Raw genomic sequence first — 22,927 nt, 5'->3', positions numbered from 1 at the left:
TAAAAGTTAATAATAAATTATTTTAATATTTTATAACCTTTAGACAAAATTTAAAGGCTAAATAATAAAGCATGTATAAATCATTATATATAATCTTTTCTAGATTGAATACAAATAGTGTTTATTATATATGTTATTACTCTTTTATACCATTTCTAATAAGTTATATACAGCATAATGCTTTAACAAACCTTAACACAATACACAAATAAATAAATGTATATATAAATATTTAATATAAATATTAACATAAAAACATATTTATTGTAAAAGTAAATCTTAAAATTATTTTTTTTTATATTTTTAATAAAAAAAATTATTTACTATTTTTATGTCATTGAATTATACTAATAGAATTTAATATTTGTAATGTTGATATGATAATAATTTTTTAAATATATTAAAAATATATTTATATATGAAATACATTAAAAATATTCATTTATATATACAATTATATTAATATATAAGCCATAAAGTAACTATTAAACAATATATATTTTATATCAAAATTTTATAATTATCTATTGTTACCGTATTTTTATTAATTATTGATAATATATAATAATGATATCTTGACATAATACTCTTTTAATAGTTTATCACGATAATTAATAAAAGTGTAAATTTAGTCTTTTTATTAGTGTATAATTGGTTATTTTAAGAGTCAATATTTATTAAATGAAAAGCTAAATATTTAATAAACATGAAAAAATATTAAACATGTTAAGTATAATTATAAATTATAAGGTTTTCTACTTATGATTTTGTTTAATTTAATTTAGTTTGTAATATAAGAAATGAAAATTGACTAAATCACATAAAAAAAAACTTATAACTCTAGTTAGTATATTAAAAATATTTACATAAATTTTTCAATACTACTAATTAAATAATTTTGAATTTTTGAAAAATTATTTTGCATTTATTGAGATTTTTAAATGCATAATTTTTGTATATATTGAGTAATGTTATTATATATTTTAATTTATAATTTTTTGTTTTCAAAAAATCTCTTCTATGTTATTATACATTTGCTTTACACAAATATTTTTCAAAAAAAATCATATTAATATCTAAAAGCATATTTTTTTTTTATTTTAGTAGTAATCACATTTTAAATATTTTATAATAAACTATTATGATAATATTCTTATCATTTATTAATAATATATAAATTTATTGTTATATTCTTTTACAGTTTATATACGATAGTTAACAGTAGTGTAAATTGAATTTTTTATCAATATATAATATTTTTATTTAAAAAAAATTAATTATTAAATGATAACCTAATCATTAATAACTATAAAAATTTATAAATATATTAAATTTAATTATAAATTATACTTGTTATGTGTGAGATTTTATTTAACTTAATTTAAATTTAAATACAATAATAAAAACTCTAACTAAATCATGTAAAAAATATAATTAATAACAAATTAGTATATTAAAATAATTTATTTATGTTTTAATTCTATCAATTAAAAAAACTTAATTTTATGAGAAAACTACAATACTCATTTATTAAATTCTATTATTTTACTTTTTCAATAAATAAATTTTTCTATTTTGAATAATATTATTATATATTTTAATTTATAAATCTTTATTTATAATAATTTATTTTATGTAAATATTTACATTATTTAAACAAATAAATGCCCGTGCGTGTATATATATATATATATATATATATATATATATATATATATATATATATTTTAATAAAATTAATGACAGAAATTGTTAATTTTTTAATTTTAATCAAGGTGTTATTTATTATCTTTTATGTTGTTGAATTAAGCTAATAAAATTAAATTGTTTTATGTTGACATGAAAACAAATTCATTTGCAAATGTATTAAAAGTGTATTTATACATAAAATACATAAAAAATATAAATATAATTTAAGATAATGTCTATTGTTTATATAATAATAGAATGAAAAATTAATATAAATTTAAGTATGTTTGCAATTTTATTTAATTTAATTTAATTTTAAATATAAAAATTAAAAATTGAACCAAATCATGTAAAAAAATTTTATTAATAACTTAAATTTATAATATTAAAATAATTTAAATCAATTCTTTAATATTACTAGTTTAATAACTTGAAAATTGTGAAAAAAAATTAATATTTTATTTGTTGAACGAGTAAGTTTTTTCATTTTTAGAAATATTATCTATTATGTGCAAAATAAAAGATTAAAAAATATAATATAAATATTTATATTTCTCAAAAAATAAAAATTAAACATATAAGGTTATAAATATCTGAAATAAATATTTACAGGAAATAAATATTTATATTATATATAAATAATTATTTTATAAGGTTAGCATAATATATATTTATTGATAAAGTAAACTACAAAAATTATTTATTTTTTTCATATTTTCAAAAAAAAATTATTCACTGTTTATTATATCATTGAATTAGATTAATAATTTTATTAAAATTAATTTTAAATTATAACTTATTCTAAATTATAAATTAAAATAAATTTAATTTAACACATAAATATATTATACAATAACTCTAAATAGAAATTAATATAACATTTGTATATTTGGAATTTTGTTTAGTAAAATTTAGTTTTAAATATAACAATTGAAAATTAGAATGAATTATCTATAAAATTGTTATCGATAACATTGAGATTAACATATAAAAAGAATTTGAATAAATTATTTAATACTATCAATTAGATATATTTAAGTTCGTGAAAAAATCTATCACATGCATTTATTAGGCTGTCATATTTTATTTCTTAAAATTTTTTTATTTTGAGTAATATTATTATATATTTTTTAATTTATAATTCTTTGTTTTTAAAAATTTCTTTTATGTATAATAAAAAGTTGAAAATTTTAATATAAATATTAACATTATTCAAACAAAAATATGCATGTATAAGGATATAAATATCTATACGATCAGAAATATAATTTATGTCATACATAAATTTTTGTTTCAAAAATTAATATAAAAATATATTTTTAACAAAATAAACCACTAAAATTGTTAATTTTTTCATATTTATAATAAAAAAATTATTTATTGTTTTTATATTGTTGAATTAGGACAATATAATTTAATTATTGTAGAATTTATATGAAAAAGAATTTTTAATATTTATTAAAAGTGTATTTATATACGGAACAGATGAAAAAAAAAATTATACAAATATTCATATATAAAAGTATGTTAATATCTAAAACATAAAATTAATATATTCTTATTATTTTTTGATAATATCTATATTTTACTTTTTAAATTTTAATTCATTCATAATATTATTTTATGCAATGCACAAGTAAAAGTTAAATTTATTTTATATTTTTTATAAATTATATTTTAAAATTTATTATTATAATTTATTCCGTGCATGGCACACGTAAAAATATTTATATATATATTATTTTTAATATTTCAGTTGATAATAATTACTTTTTTATTTTATTTTATTTATTTATTATTCTTAATATACTGTTTGAATTTGTTGACAGTAAAAAAAGTTTAATAATTAAGTAATACATTATTATATATATAGTTTAACACTGGAAATATATCTTATACGTTTTTTATTATTTTAAAGAAAATCAACTCGTCCATGTTACGGTCTCTAAACTAGATGTTTTAAATAAATATTTAGTAAATGAAGAAAAACTGACATTTCTATTTTAAACAAAATCTAAACAGCCCTTATTTGGTAAGAGTATAGTTCACTACATGGAGCATTAGAACTGTTCCATTGTTTTTATCATGCAACAATTGTTAATACCACCCTCACAAATAAAAAAGAAAAATCAATTGTTAAACAAAGGAGACTCCGTTCTCTACAATATGAACAACTTTTTGGGATGACAATGGTTAATCAAGAGCACCCTTCTTATTATATTGACCATTACACTACGGTTCCTCAACATCATTCCTGGGAGTAACTAGATTCTCCAAGCTCACTGCAGATTTTCTTTTCTTCTTCCATACGATCATCATCATCTTGTTTATCTGCATAATGGAGTTTAGAGTCTTTAACTGGCATCGCCTTTGCTTTTTCTTCTTCCACACCATCATCATCTTGTTTATCTGCAGAATCGAGTTTTGAGTCTTTAACAGACATCGCCTTTGCTTTTTCTTCCTCCATACCATCATCATCATCTTGTTTATCTGCAGAATCGAGTTTAGAGTCTTTAACTGGAATCGCCTTTGCTTTTTCTTCTTCCGTACTATCACCATCATCTTGTTTATCTGCAGAATCGAGTTTAGCTTCTGCAACTAGCATTGCCTTTGCTTTTTCTTCTTCGATACGATCACCATCATCTTGTTTATCTTTAAAATCGAGTTTAGAGTCTGTAACTGGCATTGCCTTTGCCTTATCTTCTTCCATACTATCACCATCACCTTGTTTATCTTTAAAATCGAGTTTAGAGTCTGCAACTGGCATCGCCTTTGCCTTTTCTTCTTCCATACCATCATCATCGTCTTGTTTATATTTATAATCAGGTTTAGAGTCTGCAACTGGAATCGCCTTTGCCTTCTCTTCTTCTATACGATCATCATCGTCTTGTTTATCTTTAAAATCGAGTTTAGACTCTGCAACTGGCATAGCCTTTGCCTTCTCTTCCTCCATAATACTCGAAAACCATGGTGTACCCTTTCGTGCATAAAACAATATATATGCCTCTTGACTCAGCACTACATCACTTGGGACACACTTAACCTGAAGAAGAAAATTTACCACACAATTATTCACTTTCAAACAAACAAGAATAAAAACCATTCAACACAGACTTTGTATAAGCACAATTTATTTGCAAAAGAAAATTCTGAAAAATAACAATGGTATGAATTTAATCAATGTGTTGGTAATTCTTAAATGAAAAATATTTTATAGACACCCATAAAAATGTCTACACCCAGAGAGAAAACAATAAAAGAATAAAGTAATAAAATGCAATAAGCAATACGACACAGCTCGAAGTAAGAAATAAAGTAAAAGGTGTTAATTAAGTATTCAATAATATGTAAAGCATCACCTATGTAGCATTCGAACAGAGCTTCACCTTTTAATCATTGAACAAATCATATGCAAAACTAAATAAGCTCAGGTACGGAAAATTTTGTAACGAAGCTACCTTTGAGTCATTCATCTTATGCCACATGTCAGGGGCAGATCGAACAAAGCAAAAGTAATGTCCGGAGTTATAAGAAGGTCCAACATGCACAACAACTGCATATAAATCATATTTCAAAGGCACCTGTGACATAAAAAATAGTCAAAACAAAGCATTCAGTATTGGAATTCACAGGGGGAAATTGGAAAATAAGTAAAAATTATGTATGCAATTCACAGCTTACATTATCATCATTGCTAATACCGGAGGTATAAGGCTGCAAGTCCAACTCCAAAGTGAAAATAACATGATTAGTTATCTTCTGAACATCTTTGTTAAATCTCTTCAAATGCAATGCTGCAACTAAAGGTGTTTGATCCAACAAAAGCCGCTTCTCCGTTGACAACTTTTCCCCACAGACATCGCATTTAAAATTCTCATTAATCTTTTCAACCTTAGTGAAAGATTCCAGAGCAAGCAGAAGGGTAGTAACATTTTCTATCTCTAAACTCAAGTCAAGCACTGGCTCATAAGTATCAGAAGAGTGGCCACAGTTACAGCAGCGAAGCTAAAACAGACATTTTAAACCATTGATAAGTAAAAGCTAGTATTCAACAATATTTATTATTTTACAATAAAGCTAAAAATGCGCCAAATTCTGCGTCATACATTGCTAATAAGACGACCTCCAAATATATTTTCAACAATGTTATCTTCTCTGTCAGCGAAACATCTTCGTAGTTTATCTAACACACCCTGCATAAACTCGTGTGCGTCCTGCTGCTCTGAGCCTTTAAAAGAATCTGAAATATCTGTCAGCGGGTCATGGAATCACAATAACGAAATCAAGAATGACACCGTCAACAATGTAGTAACGGAAAAAGATACTGTTCAAATTGCGAACAAACTTTCTTGGAGAAACCGATCCACCGGAGGACGCCAAGGAAGCATCAACGAGCTCGCGTAGAGCACATGCCACGCAGAAAGCGCCCGAACCACCTGAAATTCCCAATTCCGAAAATAAATTTAAACAAAAAAATAGGAAAAGAAAATAATTAAAAAAGGCTTACTTACAAGATTCATGGGTGGAAGAACGAAGCGCGTGGACCAGTGGGACAGTGTGTGTAAAGCACTGAAGAATAGAAGCGAGGAAGCACGTATTTCCAAGATTACGAATGCCGGCTCCCTGTGAAACACGGGAAATGAGCACGTGCCAAGAAAGGGGTTAGTTAATTAATAACCAATACAAGAAGGGAAATAACGCACCACCAATTTGGAGGAAGGTGATGACGTGGCATCTGTTGTTTCAGCGATGGAGGGAAAGAAGGGTTCCCTGTAAGTATCATAAGAGGGGGGTTCCGGAGAAGGGTAGCGTCGGCGAATAGTGGTGTACCTGAGGAAACCATCTTTTTTGGAATCGGGAGAGGGTAATGGAGGTCGGTATTTCTCGAACCATTCCAAAGAAGAATAAGAGACCCAGTCTTGAATAACTGGATTGCGAGGGATAATAACGGCCAAGGGTTCTGGTTGTGCTTGAGAAGGTTCGGCGGAAAATGGAGAGAGTGCTCCGAATATGTCTTCGTCGGGGACAAGTGGTGGTGGTGGGGGTATGGGAAAACCAGGTGAGGTGAATAGCGGTGGTGGTGGGGGAGAACCGGATGAGGCGAATAGCCGTGGGGGAGAACTGGGTGAGGTGAATACCGGTGGCGGTGAGGGAGAACCGGGTGAGGTGAATACCGGTGGCGATGAGGGTGAACCGGGTGAGGTGAATACCGGCGATGATGGGGGCGTCGTTGGAGGAGAAGAAGTGGTTGATTCAGGGGTCATTCTCTTGCGGTTGTTTCCTGCTGGTTTTCCCATATACGCCTTTCTTCAGCTCAGCAAATCACTGTTCACTCACTTCTCTAATATTCGTGCATGTTAAGAAGGTAGTTACTAGTTAGTGCCTTTCTTTCTCTGTTGAGAGAGACTGCCAACTCTAAGCGGGAGATGTACACTGTTCAAACTAACGATAAACGGTGGGGAAATTAATTATAAAATCAATTCATATGAAGATAACATTTTTCTTTAAACATTATCTGTAAGTAGGAGTACATGTAATTTAAGAATGATATATAAAAAGGCTTTATTATTTTTTTAAATTCAAGGAAATATAACTTTATTTAGTTTCAATTCTTTCAAAAAAACGATTGTTTGATTGATCTTTCGTAAATTATAGAATTTTTTAAAATAGTGAATATAATAAAAGAAATATTGTTTTTGTATGTACAAAATTTTTAAATAGGAAAATTAATGAAAATAAAATAATATTTTTTTTACAAGTAAAAATAAAACAAAAACAAGCAATGCTTTTTGGAATCAAACAACTCTAAAAAAAATTTATACTGAGTAAGAAAATGATCAATGTCACATGAATATATTAATCAATCATCTTCAGTACGCATAGAAAGGTAACGAAGAATATTTCTTTTTATCTATATTGTATGATATTCAGTCATTACTCATTAGTGTCAACTGTTCCGAACTTGAGACTTAAGATTAATGCTAAAGGTTTTTCAACTTTTCTTACAAATTCAAATCAACTTACTTGTATGTAAATCTAATTTTTATGTCCAAATTCTTGAAGAATACATTAGTAAATGAAATTGGCGTAGAATGATTTTAAAGGAATAAATATTAAGTCAGATGAGTTAAATTTACTTGATATTAAAAAAAAAATCAGCTATCACACCGAAAATACACACACAATGGTACGAACTTGGCTTCATATTTTTTTACGTGAGTTCAATCACAATTTGACTTGACCGAGGAAATATAATACTACTTCATTTTATTTATATATTCGTTTAGAAGTTCAAAATTATATTGATTATTAATACTCCTTTGTCTATGTAAAAATTTTAAGTAGGATAACAAAGCATAGTTAAATAACTCAAGGGTCAGAAAAGCTTCCTAATAAAAGGTAAATTTAAAAATTTATCAAATAATTCTAACAATAATTAAATTATTTAATTTGCATAATTTATTACCTCTCGAAACATATAAATTAGAATGATAATAGTATTATAAAAATTATTATCAAGTAAAATAATTATTCAATATAATAATATCAAGTCATAGAAGTAGGCTTAAAAATATTTACTTTATATTTTTTGGGAAATTTCAATTTCAATCTTTCAATCTCTTTTTCTTTGTCCTTGATTTTTTCTAAATTCACAACTTTTGATGGTATTACTAACGTAACACAACAAAAACAATTGGTATTTGGAATAAAAAAGTGACATGTAAAATCATCTTAATTAGTCACGTTATCATTATCAACCAATAATGTTAAATTTTTTTAAAAATAAAGATCAAAACAAAGAAAAATGTTTGAGAAACTAAAATCAAAATCTTAAAAAAATAAAATAAAAGACAATATTTTTAAACATTATATTACCCCTTTTGGTCAAGTGTATTGAGAGAGGGAGAGAGAAAGAGATACAAACAGGAAATTAGTCAATTCAGAAGCCCTAGGTTAAGTTTAGATATATCCCAAATAGTATGAAGTTTACGTGGAAATGATATGACTCTGTTTCTACCCTTCGAATTGGAGTTTAAGGGAGGAAATGACACACATTGCTTTCTGGCCCTTCAAAAAGGCGAACAATATTCCATTGTTCTATTCTATTTCACTTCGTACTTCTCCATTTCTTCTCAGTCTAGAAACTCAAACATCACGCCAGGTTCGATAACAAGCTTGAGCAGTTACTCCCCTTGCGGATGATTATCTAAATAGATCATTTCTAATTAGTTGGAGTAATTCAAGTAAAAAGGGAGGGGTCAAAAAGGTCAAATATATACATATAACAGAGCTTTGTATGATAATACGTGCTGTGGTAACCTAAATTTTTTTTTATGAATATTATACTTAAAACATTTAGACTAATAAAAAAAATTATTATATATAATTTATTCAAAGCTATATTATTTATATTATTATTAATATATAGTGTATATTTAATTTTTATTTTATTTTTATATTTTTTATAAATTTTTAATTTCAAATAAAATATAATTTATATTAAATTTATTTAATAATAAATTTTTATATTTATTGTATTATAAAATAAAAACTAAAATAAAATTTAAAAAAAATAATATTATTATATTAATATATTTTTATATTTTTAATTCTATTTTTATTAATATTCAATCATTTAATTAGTATATTAATATATTATATTATAATTATTTTTTATTTATAATAAATAAAAATTACTTAAATATAAATTATATTTTATTTTAAAAAAATAAAAAATAATACTAAAAATTAATTAAAAATATATATATAATATATGCATATATATAATAAAACTGTATAACAAATAATATAAATAATATAATCTTAAATAAATTATATATAATAATTTTTTTAACTTAACATAAATTTTTTTATTGATCTAAATTTTTTAAATTTGGTACCTATAAAAAAGTTTTAAGATACTTCAGAATTTACTTGGTATCATAGCATACTTTCGTTCGAGACATCCGGCAACTATGCAATAGTAATTATACAGTACAAGTGACTCGCTGCATCTAGTAAGTCATAAATTTACATAAATTTTTCTCAGAATTATTATTACATTTAAATTCGTGTTCCATCAAAACGATGCATTGAACCACTATAAACTAAAGATTTGATACTGGTTTATAAATGCAACGAAGAAAGCCTTTTCACTAAAGGATGATAGAAGATGACAGTAAGACAGTAACTCGCGACAAACTGGCATCAACTTCCAAAAAGACATTTAGAACATATTAGCAAACATCTAAACAGTACCTGTGATCCAAAATAAAGACACCAGTCTATATGACAAGCCTGAAAATGATAGTATCTTATTTTTTTTCTCAAAGAATTGTATATTGAAAACTCTCCTATTACATTTGAAACATAATTGGCTGGTATTTGTGACGAACTCCACAGATTCTCTTAAATACAGACCACAGTTTTAGAGGATTCGGTCCTGAAGATCTGTCATCAATGTTGAGGCCAACGAGCTGAGCTTCTTCCCAGTCTCTCCTGCAATGTTCTTAAGTGAAGAGAGATCCTGTTGTGCCTGCAAAATAGGGAGGGGAGGGCGCGATGCAGCATCCCATCCAACATCATTACAGGAACTTACATCAATAATTTGTTCCTCACTTCATCATCAAATGGCAAGGAACATGACAATGAAATTACCAAATCCGGCATAGCATAAGGAATACCTGGAAAGATAAACGATTGATGAGGTCACTAGCAGTTAGATCAATGGAGTTATCTCTTGAGTCACCAAAAAGATCAGCACTGGAGATGGCATTTGAACCCTGGAAATAACGAGGATAAACACTGTCATGTATCAACATCAAACACACCACCTTCTCCTATTTTTCAATTTTCAATTACTGGCTACAGAAGATACAGTATCTTATACTCCCTTTGTCTTTGAAAAATAATCACTTTTAACTAACTTAGTTTTCTCAAAATAATAGTCATTTTACAATTTTAAGGTTATTTTTTTTTAATTTTACCCTTAATATAATTATTATCTCAAAACTTATTTTCTATCTTCCCGCTATTCATTTATTGCATAAACAAATTCTAAAATAGGAAATTTCACAATACTTTTAAGAAAAACAAGATGACCAAATGCATTTCTTAGTTCTTGTCCAACAATATAACAAACTATTTTTCAAAGATGGAAGGAGTAATTAAGAATTTACTCAAGCTTGGCGTGGCAACAATTCATTCTAGAATATGCAACAGCATGCCTTTTTCCGATGAACAAAGAATTTAAGCAGAAGCAAAAAATTACAAATTTGGCCTAGTTTAGGTAAGCTTTTAGAGAATTACTTTTAGAAGAAGAAGATCAGTATAAAAAGTTAATAAAATCTCATAAGTTAAAAGCAACTTATACTCTTTTAAGTTTCAAAGAAGTTAAATGAGAGAGCTTTTAAGACAGAGAAACGCAAGTTATTTTTAACTTACGGGAAGAGTTTAATTCATTTTACTACTTAATTTTTTACTCCTAATAGAACTTATTGAGGAATTTATCCAAACTGGGCCAAAGACAGAGGAAGATAAGGAATCCTTCTAAACAAAACAACAAAACAGAAAACAAAGAAAATATATAATCAACAGAATAAAGTTTCCCAATCCCTAAACATATCTATTAGTGAAATCACATTAAAAAAGGTCATGTGCTTTATACCAAACAGATGCCAAACCTAATACTATGCTAGATATAAGTATGTGCCACAGAAACATTAAAAGTACAAGAGTTCCACTCAAAGAAATGTAAAAAATACTCTCCCATAAAGCACAAAAGCAGTTCATCCTTGCAATAATAAAACGAGAATTAGTACCTTTTCTTGCTACCACATGATTGACATTATCCTCCACTCAGACTAGTTACAGTTAAATCACAAAATGAACCACCCAAAGTGCAAAACAGTTAACATCCTGTGCTTTCAGCCATTCCACCACATACAACAAGCTTGGCGTGTTCCAGTTAAACAGTCAACAAGAGAAAGATAGTATGTCATGTCTCTTTTTTTATCTGGTTGCCTAGAACAACCAAAAATGCAAAAATTTTACATAGATTCACCTTTCCTTTTACTCTCTAAATCTTTTTGAAAATTTGAATTTCCTTTACCTCACTCATTCCAATCAACCAACACTGACCTATGTTGAAAAGACTAAGAAAATTCATTCTCAAGCGGAAAAGCAAGTTCAAACATGAGATTGGGTAAATTTCAAGAGTAGTAATTGATGCATTACTATTCTACCAATAACAAAGAAAATTAGCCTAACAATTTATAAAAGCATACCAAAAAAGCAGCAGAAAATAAGGCCTTGTGCTACAGAATGGGTTGCTACATGCTATTATTACAACTCTTTGGATGTTTATGCTTTAATACAAGTTCTGCCAACCAAAAGAATATGTGATATGATAGAAACCATCTAATTTATTCTCAATGAAGCCCAGATACTCCAAAAATGGACAAATATCAGATTTTTCAGACACTGATGTGTGTATGATACTCTTAAGATACATATCCAAGGAATATCCACCATTTCCCTTCTATCTTTTTAGAATATTATTGACCAATACTCTTGGAATAAGGATCAGATACTTTAAACAGGAGTAAAACTACACACTGCTTTTCCTCTATATCCTTAAAATTATAGCAAATAATAGACAATTATACAGAGCCAAGACCAATTTTGAATAGGACTAATGATGCTTTTTGTGACATTCTAACACGGGTTCGAAAAATATGCAATTCTTGTGACATGTTCATATGCGGGAATATCTTCTAATATGGACAAAATAGATATGCAACTATTTTTTTTTATCACGAGTGTTTCTTTGTAAATTGTGATTACCATCCACTAATACAGTCATGTATTACTGATAAACAAATATATTATGATGCTTAAACCTCTTCACAAATATTCAATTTGCAAGAATTTATCATATCCCATATCTGCATCAAGTTGTACCCATGTTATATTAGGTATCTAAGCTGCATAGTAGAGCCACATTACAAGGGATGAATATAAAAAATCTACATAAAAGCATTCTCACACTATATGTTCCAGCAAGAAGATACACATACCGAAAACTTTGACAAAGTAACTTGAGCATCCGCATCTGCAGCCTTGCTCTGATCTCCAAAAAATTGGGATGAAGAAATAGATTTAGCATTCGAGAACTTCTTTCTTGCTTCATCAGATTCCTGAATCTTATATACCACATAAGTAAAACAAAATAAGGTGCAGGTTAAACAAATTTATAGTAAAAAACACTACCATATGTTTTACAGGCCATGTCTATAAAAGTCAGATGAGAAAACAAATGAATGTTGACAGGGCACTGGAATACCCACCATGTAGATAAAATTTTCAAAATACAACAATTAATAGCCATTAAGATTACGTAGCAACAACACCAATTCAACCATGATAATCAATATCTTTTGGCCTATGACTGTAACAATGCTTATTTAAAAATTACTCTTAAAATAGCCATGTCTAAATTGTGCTATCCAGCTTATCTTTCTTCAAATCCATGTCTATATAGCATGACTTGGTCAAATAACATCAGTTCATTGTTTCTGGGGTTATCAAGTTCAAGCTTAATCCTAAGGATTTCATTGTTATACTATTTCAGTTTTAAAGAATATTGAAAGTCCCCAAGCTAACCCATGCAAGATAATTAAGATGAAATAGTATCAAGTTATAGTACACAACAGACATTTGCAATCAAGTTGTTCTCAGTCCCCTCCTCAAATACCAATCTCCCAGTTTTTGAAATTACACTGATATCATTTTGTAAATTAGATTTAGGAAGTCAGCAAATCTTTTAGAACATACTTTAAATACTTGTATATTCATGTGATTAAAATGAAATGTATCTATAATATATAATTCTACGTGTATGCTTGTATGCTGGCAATTTCTCCCACAGTTGCAACCATCATATTTTGCTAATGGATCCATATGTTATAAGAAACTTTGAAGTTCGATATATATATATATATATATATATATATATATATATATATATATATATATATATATAACTTAAGAAATTACACTATGCAGGGGCAAAAGTTGCAGTCATGTGGCTTACTTGCACTTTTGAGGAGCTTGGCCCAGATTTCTTTGAAAAGCCACCATCCATTCCGAAGTCCGCAAAGAAGCTTGATGACTTTGGTGGAGTCACATGACTAATTACATGTGAACCTCCAGAATTCAACTCAGATGATTGGACATTTTCTACATACTCAAACCGAGATGTCAGAGATGGCCCAGCAGACAAATTGCTCGTTGAGGATGAAACTGGAGCAGGTGGTTCTTCAGGCTTCTGCTCATAGAGTGACTCACTTGGCTGCATCTCAAAGGATAATACGCCAACCATTCATATCATCAAGTTAACATAGAGAATGAGATAAAGATAAACAAACCATCAGGTACTTTTAGAATACAATTTCCAAACCTAGATAACTATATGCATACCTTTTTAGTGAGCTTACGAGCACCAAGCCCACCACTCTTCCCAGTTTTTTTAGCACCAATAGGTTTCTTGACAGTGCTTGAGACTATTGTATGCAAAGCTCTAGGTGAAGTGCTCTCAGGATTTTCTGGCTTTTCCAGACTGTTTTCTTTTGGTACTTCATGTGTCCTCACTTCAGGCAGTCCATTAGCCCCATGGGAAGACTGTGAAGCAACAGGTGATGAAGGCAAGCTTCCACCATCCTCGGCCATACTTTTAGCTACTTCCTTTGAAAGAATTTGCCTATACAATTCAGCAGCTCTTGATGTATACTTTGCCTCTATTTTACCACCCTCAGTCCAACCATGTTGCTTAAAGAAAACCTGTGCACGATTGTTTCCTCCAAAACTCATCATTTTTAGTTGCTCAGGACTCCATGAGTCTAAATTCGTAGACCTACAGATAAGAGAGCATTTAGTTACTTAGCTATGAATCTTTTCTTCTTTCTTCCTTCTAGTCAACAACTTCCTTTGCAGAAAAATGTGAAGCAAAATTTTAATTTAGTGATAAAACTGCTAAGCATTTCAAATTAGACATGTAAAGCACAATAAGATTAAAAAAATGAGTAAACGTCCTCAGGGCTTGTCGAACTACAGAGTCTTTAGATTAAGAAATCATGCCTGCCTCCTCTCCAAAATATTTTATAAGACAGATGCCTCCTGCCCAAATTTATGCCGACATTTATCCCTGAAAAACCCAACTAAAATATCCATTTGCAGGGGTAACATGTTTCTCCTAAAAACTCTCTTTCACTCAGTACAAATGCAAACTTGATCTTTGGTAATTTCAAGATTGCTTCATTTATGTAAGATTATCTGTTTAGTTGCTCCCCTTAGATTCCACATGGCAACTCTAGGAGCAGAGTAAAATAATAACTTACTGCTTATAAGCAGTTACACTTTCAATCCCATTGAGCCCAAACTCTTCTCTTGACTGAATAATCTAAAGTAATGAAAATAATAGAAGGCAATCAGAAACAATAATGATACCCTGGCTGCATCCTCACAAACCCCTCACAATCCCAGACTCTCCTACAAACCAACGGATAACCCTTGGCTGAGTTGGCTCTACCACAACTTTTTTCAGAATGACCCAGATAAGTCCATTTTCAAGTATGTGAGAATAGTGTCTGCAAGGATCGTTACTATGTTCAAAAAAGAGTTACACAATGAGAAGGTATAATAGAAATCCGCAACAAAAAAAAAAAAAAAATCAATATTGTCAAATCACGTATAATTTCCGTATCATACAGTGTTATCCCAATTTCCATTAAAAATACGGCATCCCAACACAACAATAAGCTTAAAACCCATGTCTTCCCCCTCTCGAAAAGAGACACAACACATCAATACCGACCGGCATTTATTTATTCTATGGTGTTTCAATCTCAGTTATTTCACCCTTTTCAAACCACATCAATACCAATTCCATCGACTATTCAAGCTCTAACCGATTGAGTTGGGAAAATCTCTAAAGATGACACAGCTCAGCAACATAACGCACTATTCTAAATTCATCAACATGCACAATCGGACCACACCGCTACACCACACAACACTCCTAATACAGAATCAGCTACACAATCAAATTGCACAGACAGTTGCAATATAAAGCCTCAATATTTTCATAATTTAAACAAAATCAGAAAAAAAAAAAAACTTGCCTCACGAAGCTGATGTGCACCCCGAGACTGCGATGAACGGCGGAGCAATCGATGCAGATGAAGATCCCATACGTGACAGACGCCCAGGTAGGGTTCTTCGCATTGCATTCGAAACACATCTAAAAATAATAATAATAAAACCATACAAATTAAAAAATTCAAACGCACGAGCACGGGTATCCCAGATCTGAAACCAGATCTCATAAACCAGAAAACACAAATGAAAATTCGAGGCTGTAAATTAAATAATCATGAAATCAGAGATATACTGAAATTCAAATTCAATTTCATAAAGGAAGAACCTTATTTTCAGACTTGGCCTTGAGTTTCCTGAACACAGTGTTCTTGTCGGTGAAGCCCTCAGACGCCATTAGAAGATCAAAACCGAAAACGAAAACGAAACGAAGGTAAAACGGAAACGGAAATGGAAATGGAATTTAGATTTAGAACTTTTTTTTTTCTTTTTTAGCTTTAAACAAATGAATCTCAGGGGTGCTGGGGGGAACAGGAACACCACCTGAGCAATATAGATTGGGGGTAAGAAAAATTTGCAGGCAGAACCGCAAATATTGTTCTCTGTGCGTTTGTGTTTTTATATTTATCTACCTCGGTTATCCCTCGTCTTAAAAAGGAGCTTTTTATCAGGAAAACGAAACGAAAATTGAAATGACGAAACTGCCCTGCAGAGAAATGAGGGATGGCGTTGTTGGCCTCTGGGTTTTCCGGAGTCGGTGAATGGTTGCTGTCCCTGACCAAGAGAGTACAAATATACATTTCTGAAATGATTTAAACGTCGTCGTCTCTCAGAACTATTTAATATTTACTTTTTATGTAATTAAAACATTTAATAAATTATATTAAATGCTCCTTTATCAAGGCGCCCAAGGTATATTTTCTAAAGAAACATTTTCAAAAGTTGAAAGGTTAAATTCTTATATTTAATGGATATATTTTGAAAAACTACTTTTAAGAAACTAACATTTATAGGAATTTTTTTAACAAAATTAAAAAAATTCACAAAAGAAATAGGAATATAAAATTTAATAAAAAATATTTTTACAATATAAAATAATTATAACTTTAAATACTTTTAAATTTAATCTTAATTAGGACTCCAAGATTAAAATTCTCAAATCTAGTAATAATAAAAAAAGATAAAGGAATTATTTCCATAGCATTGGTCATAGGAAAGAAGGGATTAAAGAAGAATAAGTAACCTTTAACAAGTAAAATTTCTAAATCCATATTTTAGGAATGTGACGGGGTCACCTGCAACATAAAGGTATTTATATGCCTCCATAGAAACGTCTAATCCTTACTCTCTAACTCAACTCAGAAGGGTGTAGCACTTGATGAAGATCAAGCCATGAATATAGAACTTAGCCAAGAAAATCATTTTAAATTTTTAGAGACACAATTAGCAAACACTGTAATTCCAAGAATGACAAGAAATAGAAAGGATTTTATGATGGAAGTGGTAGGGGATGCATCTCTAATATTTAAATCTCATACCCTTATGACTCACCTTATCATAATGCTAGAATTTAAAGAACTTTCAATCCCGTCCTAAAATATTAGAGGAACTGGTAACAAGAGGAGACAAATGCATGTTAATGATGTAACACCTTAATTTAAATTTTTAAATAAATAAATTTCATAAAATTAGGAATAATAAAAATTTTCATTCAAATGGTTCTCAATACATTGTTCAATGAAGTAATTCAAAATAAGGATGGGTTACAATTTATATCAAATCATTGCTACAGGACTAATTTAATTACATTAGAGTTTTCAAAAAATAACTTTCTAAGCCCTATAGCAGTTTCATCCACCTCTTCACTAAGCTCAGTGCTAATCGTCTTGGTCACCTGAGAAATAAATGTAAGGGTGAATACTCTATACTATTACACACACATGACAAGTATAAGGTCTCACATTGCCCATTCCACATATTTTCTAACATAATTTAAATCATGCATCCACAAGTACAAGATAATAATCTTATCATTTCAAACTCATTTACACACAGGTGCGCTCACTGCACTATCAAACAGTTCACATAAAACACCCATATGCGCTCACTACACATTAGTCACACTCACTGTTGGCACTGTAATCATAGATTCTTGACACCCTCAACCTTAGAGACTTACTCAGTTTTACACCATAGATGGTCGCCGGAAGCTCCCGCTCCACGAATACAACGTGTGCAATCATGAGCTTCTTAAGCAAAGATGTTAGTCAGAGGCCGAGTTAAGAGGAGAGTGTGTGGCTTATGGTGCACCTATGTTCACTGTTGGTATCCCCACCACCCTCTCTTCCCCGATTATTTCTACTGCGCCCATCGTCCATACCCCCAGTATATCGCTTTACCATTCATAGTTTTTCAACATTCCAAACATCATCGCAATCACACCCAACATGCCATTCACATATATTTCCAATCATTTACATTATTCAACATCAATTAATGGCATGGCTAATGATAAATTCATATTTTACTAGTATGTTACCCTAGTTTTAATACCTTTGATAAAGAAAACATATTGGAAAAAGCAGAAAAACTCGTAAAAATAATAAAATGATTAAAGTTTTCTCTAAACACATAGTTGTTTGAGAACTTATGAATTTTCTGTGTAGAAAATAATGATTCAATCATATTTTTGTAAGAAATTCTAAGCTAAGTTCATGAGGTTGGAAAATCAAAGGAAAGATAGAAGGAAAGTAGCAAAAATAGAATCAAGGAACAAGTGAGCGTGATCACTATCGCTAGTGAAAGTGATCATTCCAGAGCTTGAAAGTGGAGGGAAATCTGCGCATGATCACTTTTGCTTATGAAAGTAAGCGTTCCAGAGAAGCTTCAATCATAGCAAAGTGCGCGTGATCACTTTTCCTGGCAAAAGTGATCGTTCTAGAGAAGCCTCTAGGAAAGCAAGCTGCGCGTTATCACTTTTATTCACAAAAGTGATTGTTCCAGAGAACTTTCCATCATTGCAAAGTTGCGTGTGTCTCCTTTTGCCAACAAAAGTGAACACGCGCATATCTCGACCTCAGCATGGCTACTTTTGTGAAGAAAAGTGATCATTCCAGTTATGAAGAACATCAGAAAGGCCTCTACATGACTACTTTTATGAAGAATAGTGATCATGCCAGAAAGGCGAAAATTCTATAAATATGAATTAGCTCAGATATCTTGGAATATTTTGTTCATTTTCACTTCTCATTTGTTTTCTGGTGTTGAGAGAGTCTAAGAGAGAGATTGGGGACGAACACCAAGCTTCAAATCTTGAGGAATCGGATGGAAGATTGGCTTGAAGATGCTTCTTCGTTCATCTTCTTCTTCTCTTTCTTTCTCTTCTCATTTTGTAATGGTTGCTTAAACTCTTTGTAGTTAGGGATTGTGAATCTGAAATGGAAGTGTTGAATTGATTTTGAATCTGAACTTTGAGTATTGGATCGGATTGAGTAATTGATTTTACTATTCACATAGTGATTGAATGGAAATTTGATTAACTAATTACAGAGGAACTCTTATCAATGGAAGTTGAATTTGTTTCTCAGACCTGAATCAATTACCAAGGTTATTGATTTCTTAGGGATAAGATATCTTGATCTTGCAATCTTCTGATTTCTAATGCTTAATGCAACATTTAATTGAACTAGATCTAAGAAATTAGAGTGATTTAGTTAAATGTTAGATTCATTGAATTAAAGAATTAACCTTTGAATAATAAATCGTGAAACTGATTGTCATTCCATCTAAATACTTGAAAGTTCAAAATTTTATTGAATCAACACTGAAGTTTTGGTGAAACAAGTCCCTAACTATGTTTTCTACATCTGTCAAATACATATTTTCATATTCATTGTTCTGTTTTGTTTTCTAATTTCAATATTGGTTACTTTTGCATCCAAACTTTATTTGAAATTCGTGAGACTCAACTAATTGTGGACTTGTAAAGTGATAATTGAGAACTTTATTCCCTGAGAATGATATTTGAGACTCAAACACAGTTCTAACATTTTATTACTTACTACAATAACACTAGTACACCTGCTAGTCAAAATTACTTCTGTTAAGAAAGTGACATCTAAGCATTTCAACCACATACTCAATCATATCATGATATTCAATTTTACACATAGCACGTATGCCCACATTCAATTACATTACACGTAAACATCAAATCCTCATCAAAACTTCATCACAATCAAATTATTACATCACAAACATTATGCTCAATATTCATTTCATCATGCTCAATCAAGAATCTTCTATCAAAACATGCCTATCCCTATATTTTATCTCAACCATATTGCAACCTATAGCAAATAAACAAATTTAAAACAAAATGAGATAGGATAGAGTCCCATTTACCTCAAAATAAAGACCCAATATGAAATAGTAGCAAAAAAGTCTCCCACGTGGTATTTCATCCTAAATACATGGAAGAATTCTATGAGAAACCAAATAGAATTGAGAAAACAAGGAAGAGGGGTGAAAATTGAAATCCTGGCCATAAAAACTTACTTCCAAACGCTCCCAACACAATCTCAACCTTCAATCTAGCTCACAAACAACTTTGGAGGTAGTTTAATCGATGAAATAGGGTTGAGAGTTGAGAGAATCAAGGAGATTTCAAAGAGAGGAATGGGAAAAGAATTTTCCAAATCCTAAGCCCTCAAATACCCTTTTGATCACGATATTCTCGCTACAATGAGACATTCCTCGCTACAGCGATACCCCCTCTCGTTATAGCGAAAATCTCAAATGAATTTACACTCTGGTTTCTGCAGAATCTCGCTACAACGAGACTGCAACCCAGAAATACACCCCTTTCTATTGCTTTCTTACTATAGCGAGGAGCCTCTCGCTACAGTGAGAAGGTAGCAGAATCATCCCTTTTTCCCAGGACCTTCTCGCTACAGTGAGAATGCCACAGATTCATGCTATATGCCGAGGGTCTTCTCGCTACAGCGAGAATGCCCCTGCAACACACACTTAGCCTATATTTCAAACAATTCCAGCCTAATCACAAGTTCACATTACATTTCAACCACACTATACGGATACCTTCACAATCATATTTATATCCAACTCATCACATAATCAAATACACATTCAAACATCAATTTACATATTTATATTAACAATCTAATAATATTACAAAATTCAGGGCATTACAACTCTCCTCTCCTTTAGGAAATTTTGTCCCCGAAATTCAACCAAGCTATACAAACAACTACGAATATAGTTCTCTCATTCTACTATCCTTTTCCCACATGACATCTCCTTCGTCACTCGAAATCCATATCACCTTCACCAATGAGATTTCTTTGCCCCTCAACTGCTTGATATGATGATTCAATATGCCTTTCATTGATGTTATCTCCAAAATGTTGAAATATGCTAAATTTTTAAAGGAGATTTTGACCAATAAGAGAAAGTTGAGAACACATGAAACTGTGAGGCTCACACAGAGTGCTCAGCTATAGTCCTTAAAAAGCTTCCACCTAAGCTTAAGGACCCAGGGAGTTTTACTATTCCTTGCATGATTGGAAAAACTCATATTGACAAGGCTTTATATGATTTAGAAGCAAGAATTAATCTTATGCCTTATTCTGTTTTTAGGAAGCTTGGAATGGATAAACCGAAGCCGACCTCCATGTCACTTTAGTTGGCAAATAGGTTAATCATGTACCCTAAAGGCATAATGTAGAATGTACTTGTAAAAGTTGGGGAGTTTATATTTCTGGCTGACTTTGTGGTGCTTGACATGGAGAAAGATGATGATGTTTTCATCATCATCATTTTATTTTATTCATTTTATGTGCAGTATCGCTCAAAATCCCCAATTTCATCGTTTAGAACACTTTTCTATTTTTTTTGTCTATTTATTTTTTAATTTTGAAATTAAAAAATAAATAATAAAAAATATATTTTTTTAAAAAGAAATACAAAAATTGTAGCGATTATGATAGTGTAAGTGTGGATTCTGATACCAAGGAATTAGCTACACTAGATGTTACATACCAACCTTTCAGCATCCACTATCCTGATATAGATGCTCAGTTGAGTTAAAATATGGTCTAATCCATTTGTTGCCTAAGTTTAATGGTAGTGTAGGTGAGAACCCTCAGAAACATTTGAAAGAGTTCCATATAGTCTACTCAATAATGAGACCTCAAGAAGTACTTGAATATCACATCAAGCTGAAGACTTTCCTATTCTCCTTAGATGGTGCAGCAAAGAACTGGCTTTACTACTTACAGCCAAGATCAGTCACTTACTAGATAAACCTCAAGAGTATTTTCCTTGAAAAATTCTTCCCTGCATCTAGAGAAGTGACAATCAAGAAGGAGATAAGCGGCATCAGAAAGTTTAGCTAAGAGAGCCTTTATGAGTACTGGGAGAGATTCAAGAAGTTGTGTGCAACTTACCCACACCACCAGATTAGCGACCAACTACTTATCTAGTATTTCTATGATGGTCTTGCTCTAATGGAGAGAAATATGCTTAATGTAGCAAGCGGTGGAGCTCTCATGGACAAGACACCATCTGTAGCCAGAGCTCTGATTGATAATATGGCAGAGAACTCTCAGCAATTTAATATAAGAGGCATGGCACCAGTGAGAGAAGTGCACAATGTACATCAACCAAACCATATAACAACACATTTTAGTAGACTTGAAAGCAGAATTAAGGAGCTCACTACATTTGTGAGACGGCTAGCTATTGTGCAACAAACTGCTCTGCAAGGAGGGATGATCAAAGACTGTCGCATTTGTTCATCCATAGGACACGCCTCAAATTGTTGTCCTTTGCTGCAGGATGATAGCCTACAAGCTTCTATCCATGGAGTTTTTATTGGAAGATAAGGGCAGTATAGAGCTTTAAATTTTCAACAACCTCAAAGACAATAGCAGCAACAATACCAATTCCAGTACCAATCTCATAATCTTGCCTTCAATGATCATCCAAATATGAGATATGGTGCCTTTAAGCAACAGTAGCAAAACATTAGCCAAGCAAGTAACAACTACAAACCACTTCCAAT

General features: G+C 30.4%; 2 protein-coding genes across 3 annotated transcripts; both read right to left on the bottom strand.

Moving 5' to 3' along the window:
• Nucleotides 1–3,937: 3,937 nt before the first annotated feature.
• LOC113859537 (ubiquitin carboxyl-terminal hydrolase 21-like) lies at nucleotides 3,938–6,986 on the bottom strand. The gene is made up of 7 exons (XM_027492283.1): nucleotides 6,396–6,986; nucleotides 6,201–6,312; nucleotides 6,015–6,125; nucleotides 5,796–5,938; nucleotides 5,371–5,694; nucleotides 5,148–5,270; nucleotides 3,938–4,732 (listed from the first exon to the last, which is right to left on the bottom strand). The coding sequence occupies exons 1-7, from the start codon at nucleotides 6,984–6,986 to the stop codon at nucleotides 3,938–3,940; spliced, it is 2,199 nt and encodes a 732-aa protein (XP_027348084.1).
• A 2,723-nt stretch (nucleotides 6,987–9,709) lies between these two features.
• LOC113857947 (probable ADP-ribosylation factor GTPase-activating protein AGD8) lies at nucleotides 9,710–16,557 on the bottom strand. 2 transcript variants are annotated; one of them, XR_003503320.1, is made up of 7 exons: nucleotides 16,172–16,557; nucleotides 15,870–15,988; nucleotides 14,170–14,602; nucleotides 13,784–14,041; nucleotides 11,511–12,893; nucleotides 10,374–10,472; nucleotides 9,710–10,225 (listed from the first exon to the last, which is right to left on the bottom strand). XR_003503320.1 is itself a non-coding variant. In XM_027490290.1 (7 exons), exons 1-7 carry the CDS (start codon nucleotides 16,238–16,240, stop codon nucleotides 10,118–10,120), a joined length of 1,212 nt encoding a protein of 403 aa, XP_027346091.1. In that variant the 5' UTR covers nucleotides 16,241–16,543; the 3' UTR covers nucleotides 9,710–10,117. The 2 variants fall into 2 exon arrangements, 1 of the variants encoding a protein (XP_027346091.1); XM_027490290.1 differs by having other exon boundaries at nucleotides 12,768–12,893; nucleotides 16,172–16,543.
• Nucleotides 16,558–22,927: the final 6,370 nt, after the last annotated feature.

The sequence above is a fragment of the Abrus precatorius genome, unplaced genomic scaffold (genome assembly GCF_003935025.1).
Source record: "Abrus precatorius isolate BTA unplaced genomic scaffold, Abrus_2018 Scaffold2, whole genome shotgun sequence".
NCBI classification, from domain to species: domain Eukaryota; kingdom Viridiplantae; phylum Streptophyta; class Magnoliopsida; order Fabales; family Fabaceae; genus Abrus; species Abrus precatorius.
The sequence above is the reverse complement of the archived record's forward strand: the minus strand, read 5'-3'. Positions and strand labels throughout refer to the sequence as shown.

Excerpts from the sequence above, each read along its gene's own strand:
- LOC113859537 (XM_027492283.1), bottom strand. The coding sequence starts at position 6,986 with ATGGGAAAACCAGCAGGAAACAACCGCAAGAGAATGACCCCTGAATCA. Across the intron at positions 5,939-6,014 it reads GTTTGTTCGCAATTTGAACA|ATATTTCAGATTCTTTTAAA; the intron begins GTATCTTTTTCC and ends ACCCGCTGACAG. Across the intron at positions 5,695-5,795 it reads GAGGTCGTCTTATTAGCAAT|CTTCGCTGCTGTAACTGTGG; the intron begins GTATGACGCAGA and ends TGTCTGTTTTAG.
- LOC113857947 (XM_027490290.1), bottom strand. The coding sequence starts at position 16,240 with ATGGCGTCTGAGGGCTTCACCGACAAGAACACTGTGTTCAGGAAACTC. Across the intron at positions 15,989-16,171 it reads AGGCCAAGTCTGAAAATAAG|ATGTGTTTCGAATGCAATGC; the intron begins GTTCTTCCTTTA and ends TATTATTTTTAG. Across the intron at positions 12,894-13,783 it reads CAAGCTCCTCAAAAGTGCAA|ATTCAGGAATCTGATGAAGC; the intron begins GTAAGCCACATG and ends GTGGTATATAAG.